The 6,069-nt window shown below is 31.7% G+C and overlaps 1 protein-coding gene across 1 annotated transcript; it reads right to left on the bottom strand.

The window, feature by feature from the left end:
- Positions 1-5,526: 5,526 nt before the first annotated feature.
- Positions 5,527-5,847, bottom strand: LOC141638184 (uncharacterized). The gene has a single exon (XM_074447592.1). It carries the CDS (start codon positions 5,845-5,847, stop codon positions 5,527-5,529), a length of 321 nt encoding a protein of 106 aa, XP_074303693.1.
- Between the last annotated feature and the right edge of the window lie 222 nt (positions 5,848-6,069).

Here is a 6,069-nt window from a genome sequence, read left to right on the forward strand (position 1 = left end):
ATTGCTTTTAGTAAGAAGGCGATCGATCAACTGTACTACATTATACTGTGTAATAAAATTATACCGTAGTGTTCCATAGCGATTCATAATCAAGTTCATTTTATATACCGAATGTATCAAGTCACGAACCGCACATTAAAAGTTGACGTTTTCGACTTTTACGTTCTTCTTTCGTAGGCTTTGCCTTATGTCGTAGTAAATAGAAATCCTCGAGTAATTAAGGTTCGTCGTCTAACGTCTAATGCATATAAATAATGAAATTCTGGATGGTATAACCATTAACTCTTTATCTTAGAACACTGCAACAAGTTCATCATTATATATTTTATAATTTCCCGTACTTTGCATAATAAACTACGATCAATAGTTGAACTACACACAAGAACAAGTGAAATCACACTTGTGAAAATAAGTGAACAACTCTTCGCGAAGGCTCAACCTCAGGCCTTGATCAACTTTGAAAAGTGGGGTATGTTTTTCGTTAATAGTATCCACCACAACGAGGTGGTTCGACAAGATAATTTTTAAAACGCTTATAAAATTCCTTCTTAAAAAAAAGCTTATAAAATCAAGGAGTGTGTTTTTCGCTATTAGTATTCACCAAAATGAGGTGGTTGACTGGTTTGATTAGACAACGTTTAAAACTCATATACACATACTTAATAATAAAATCGAGGAGTATGTGTTTCGTTATGAATATCCACCACAACGAGGTGGTTAACTGGTTCGACTAGACAATGTTTGAAACTCTTATACACATGCTTAATAATAAAATTGATAAGATATTATTATTATTATTATTATTATTATTATTATTATTATTATTATTATTATTATTATTATTATTATTATTATTATGGTTGGTGGTGGTGCTGTTAATAAAAAAATAGATTTTTTTAGTTAATTCAAGTTTAATTAAACTAACTCGATCAAATTAAAATTAGCTTGATAGGTTTGGTTTTCACAAAAATATTATTTCTTTTAGTTTACAATATGATCTTAATAAAAAAAATCGCCAAAAACAATATACATTATTATTTTAATATAGAGTTTGTTATATTTTACCATTATATGGTTTACATCCTATTGTAAACCATTAAAAGAAAACTTTAGAAAAACGATATTATTTTAGGCCCGTGCATCGCACGGGCATTAAATCTAGTATATACTTAAAAGAGGAACTTTTCGAGCAATTTTATTGGTTATTGCTTTTGTTCAATAAATTATGTATATAAAAATAAGAAGATAAACTTACAACTATATTACGCATTAAAATTAAAATAAAATATTGTGTAACCGGTGAAAAAAATAGCAATAATAATAGTAAGATGTTACGGAAAATATGATCATGATTTTCCAACTAAACTTTGACCACAACTAAAAGATTAACCGTATGCAAATTGAAAGCATAATAAAACACCTTTATTTAATCATAGATAACTAAGAATCCGTTACATGAGAACTAACCTATATAAAGAGTTGTTGATTATTGATTTCAATGTTCACTATTGTCTCAAATACGTGAATATAACTCATTGATTCATCGATTGTATATTGTGTGGAACAAACTTTAGATTTGAGGGCTAATCCATTGTTGTTTTGTTTTATTCGTAGGATTTAGAGACATAAATCGAAAAAAAGGCCAATGATGAGACTTATTAAGGTAATTCAAGTTTCCTCCTTTCATTTAGTTTCCTTATAGCGATGATTAATTATATCTCACGCATTTATGTCATTTTTTGTTTTTATCGATAAATGAAAATTTATTGTAAGATGTGGTTTGCGCAAGATAAAGCTACGTGAGAAGACGATTTTATGGATAACAATGCTAAACCAAGTATGAGGAATGACTTGGATGCTTTGTTTAAGGAAGATCAGCTTAGGAGAATCTGATAACGTAAGATGTATGTAGTATTGAACGGTATTGCATGTTTTATCTGTATCGTTTATATATCCGATTCATTAGTTTAATGATATTTTCATCGAGTTGTTTTCGTTTGTTTGGTTTTTAATTTTCGTTTTACGCAAAAATCGTTCTGATAGGATACTGGTAGTGGCTAACAATATTGTGATATTATAATTTAGAAACTCCACACACTTTCTAATATAATATTACTATAACCGATAGTTTCGACTTTGCTTACACCAGAAGGCAGAAGTAGTTTGTCATACAATATTGATTGTGCGTGATCAGGCCTATTTAATTTTAGAATTAACTCATCTGACTTTTTTAACGATGTGGTTCATAGAAACGCCTCAATATACTTATTTGTCTCCAATCTTTCAGCTAAATAAGGATTTCAACATATAAAATTTCGAGTGAAAATTGGTTAGGGAGATCAAATTTGTGTAGATGTAAGTTTAATAAGATTTCTAACTTCAAAAAGTGACCTTATTGTTATCTAAGAGTTCATATTTTATAACCTATTATAAATTTAAAAGTATAAATTTATTACATATAGTATTACAATATTAAAATCTACCATGAATTTGATCTGTCTATGAACTCTTATCTAAACATTCCTCTACTATCAATACCTTTGAAGCAACGGACGGAGATTTGTTTTGTAGAAGCAAACTTAATCATTTACAACCGATTCCAACAAATTGAAAAAAAAAAAAACTGTATGCATAATTATGGATTATAACCAGGGTAAGTCTCTAAAACGGTTTTACAATAAAATATTTTAAAGCCATATGTCAAAGACTTTAATACCCTCAACATGAAACCATAGTGGTTAGTTGATGCAACTAATTTTATGTGGTTGTATGGTGCATTGGTGCAGGTAATTTTAGTAGGGTTATTTAAGTAGAATATTAACTTCAGTATACAACAACACTTATTAAGACAGTTTTATACACAAATTACCGTGACAACATAAAGTATATTTGGGTAAGACACAATTATATTTAATTATATTTATAAACTCCTTGCATTGTATCCATGAGAAATGCTCTTCTCCGTCAAATTGTTGTGCCTTTTCATATGACGTTGAGTTTGGTTACTAAGGATTGTTTTTTATGACCCGAGACAAATAATTCCTTATTTTTCTTTTTCTTTTTTTTAAAAAAAAAATTCACTTACAAAAGCATCCACCTTAACTCAGCCTTGCAATACGGCTTACACAACGTCATGATAAATTCTTGAAAGCCACTGTTACGATGTGACCTGATACTTAAAGATAATTGTACTCGAGTAACTCGGTCTTTATGTACGCTCATTACACTGGTACATTTGGGTTCAGATAGATTGGTAAAAGTCAGAATGGGCAAATTCATCTCTCGAAGAACACATGATTATGGGGAATTGGGTGATAAATATGAATTTTTTTTAACCTGAAATATCATAGTAAAGTTAATACGAAGTATTAAAAAATTATATATGTCATAGGGTAATTTTATGTCACATCAATTTTGTATGGTGCAGTCTAAAAGTTTCATGACGGGTTTATTTAAAATACAATTAAGCGAGTCAATTCCGTTTCAGTTCAAGTTTATTAGGTCGGGTCAACATGTTCATGCTAAACAGTCTTGCTCTAAATAAACAATAAAACAATTGTTGTCTTTGATATTTATACAAAGTGACCAAAACTCAGGTAAATAGTCGGCGTAAAAAATCATTTTGAGCAACAAACAGATGATAAATATTTAGAAACAATTGTTAGGATTTGGCCCGGGCAACGCCCGGGCTTGAACACTAGTTCATATTTAATTTGGGACAAGTTTGCATCACATCTATGGCTGTATTTGTCACAATTTAAGGTCAAAGTTTTTGGGTGGAATAGTAGCCACTCTGGACTAAGCTAACTATGACCAAAGCGGCCTTAGAGATGAGCGATGGCAATTGGGTCAGTCGGATTGGGTTTAGACTCGGGTTAGATTATATTGGGTTCGGGATATCGGGTCATTTCGGGTTAAATGATGTATCAAGTTGGGTCAGATTTGGGTCGGGTCATTATCAGGTCTAGTTACTTTAACACATTACTTTCATTTCTGACCATTAAGTTTAGTTTTCAACTATTATTTGGTTTAGTTACTCCATTATTAAATCAAGTGTATCAAATTAAACACTAAATCATAAGTATTCATTTTGATCGATACTAAGGTTAATAATTGTCGGGTCATCAACTTAATCGAGTCAATATCAGGTCGAGTTCATATTGGACCGGGTCGGACTCGGTTTCGGGTCACTGATCATCGAGTCTTGTCGTGTTACGGGTCGTCATTGGGTCGGGTTGGTTAGGTTTGCAACATTCTCGGGTTCTGTCGGGTCAGGCTTGCTCGAGTTCGGGTCGGGTCAGGTCAGGCTTGTTAGCTCTAAAAGCGGAACATACAATTTCATGTAGATTAGACAGAATTGTAATTTATTTCGTCCGGTGTACTGTTAGGCAATTTATGCTATTCGGGACGTAACTTTGATCGTGGGCAAAAGTAAATGGACTGCAAATCGAACTACTTCCAAAATATATTATATATATATATATATTTTGAATTACATATTTTTTTCAGAAAATTTATAAATTTTAGTTAATTAGTTAATTGTTGTGAGTTTGGAAGTTAAGTCGTCACACTCGCAATCAAACAATTAATTTATAAAATCAATAAACTAACTAGTATAACAAGTAAGTGGAGGTTGATCCATGGTACGGTTGTTTTTAAGAAATTGTTATTGGGTTGCCTAGAGTGGTGTCTTGTGTCACAAGTAATTGGGTTTGGGTTTTGATCTAAACTAGTGTGTAACCCGTGCATTTATGCACGGGTATAATATGAGTTTATGTATAAATGATTATTTACGCAGGTAAAATATAAGTTGTGGAAATTATTACTACCTTGTAGAAATATTTAGATGAATATATAAGTAAATAATTAAATGTGTAATCAATATAAATAACATTATGAAAATTGGTACAGACACTTGGTTACATACTACGAAAAAAGAATATAGTGTATGCTTACAACAAATATTATTCCAAATATTCAAATATTTCATGGTAAACAACATTAGAAGTTAAATTACATGTGTCAGTTTCGTTGTTCCAAATAAGTATTTTCAAACTTTTTTGCTGGTCACCCTCGAGATAGCAACATAGAGTTGGCCATGACTAAAAACAGGTCTAGGAAGATGAAGACCAACATGGGATAATGATTGTCCTTGACTTTTATTGATTGTCATGGCAAAACAAACGATTATTGGAAACTGTCTTCCCTCAAATATACTGGAAATTTTGTTGAATTAGAAGGAATTAACGTGATCCGAGCAATATGGACTTTATCTCCCTTATTAGTGCCAGTTAAAACAATTGCTCTAATAACGGGAACACCCAAGTTTGTTACGACCAATCTTGTGCCATTACATAATCCTTGTCGTTGATCAATGTTTCTTAGTAGCATTATTGTTGCCCGAACCTTCAATTTCAACTCGTGGTTCGAGAGACCTGAACATTTAATTGAGTTGAGAAAATCTGTAGAATAAACTTCGTGTGTCTCTGAATTGTTCTCTTCTTTGCTTATTTCATCTAAACTGTACTAAATTTTTTCATCGGCGAGAATAAGGGACAACACATAGTCATTGATAGTCTCCACAATCTCATGAGTTGGCGCAAGAATTGCTCTTTCTTGAAGATAATCTGAATTCCAGTATTCAATAACAAAAGATGGATAAGTATTATGAACAATAGCAGCAATGGGGTCGTCGACATTCTTAATAAGGATATCATCGGGGAGTTCTATATCAACTTCTCCGTCATTTTGTTCTCCCTCAATACCATCTCCGACCTTCAAAATCCACTCAGAAAATTCTCGGATTTCATTAGCATTAGAATTTGAACTTCCATGTTGAAGACACATGTTTTTCGTTAATGTTAGTACCTTGCATGACAAAAAAAAATATAAATAATGAGGAAAGCAAAATCGTTGAAAAAAAAAGTGTAGTTAATTCAGAAGCTTATGAAAATAGAATTACCTTGTAATAAGCCCAAATATCGGATGGACACAAAGAAACAAACACGATATCTGCTCTGCTACCTTTAGGAACAACTGGTAAGAATTGTCAAAAATCACCACCGAATA

Source organism: Silene latifolia, unplaced genomic scaffold (genome assembly GCF_048544455.1).
Source record: "Silene latifolia isolate original U9 population unplaced genomic scaffold, ASM4854445v1 scaffold_194, whole genome shotgun sequence".
NCBI lineage: Eukaryota > Viridiplantae > Streptophyta > Magnoliopsida > Caryophyllales > Caryophyllaceae > Silene > Silene latifolia.

Excerpts from the sequence above, each read along its gene's own strand:
- LOC141638184 (XM_074447592.1), bottom strand. The coding sequence starts at position 5,847 with ATGTGTCTTCAACATGGAAGTTCAAATTCTAATGCTAATGAAATCCGA.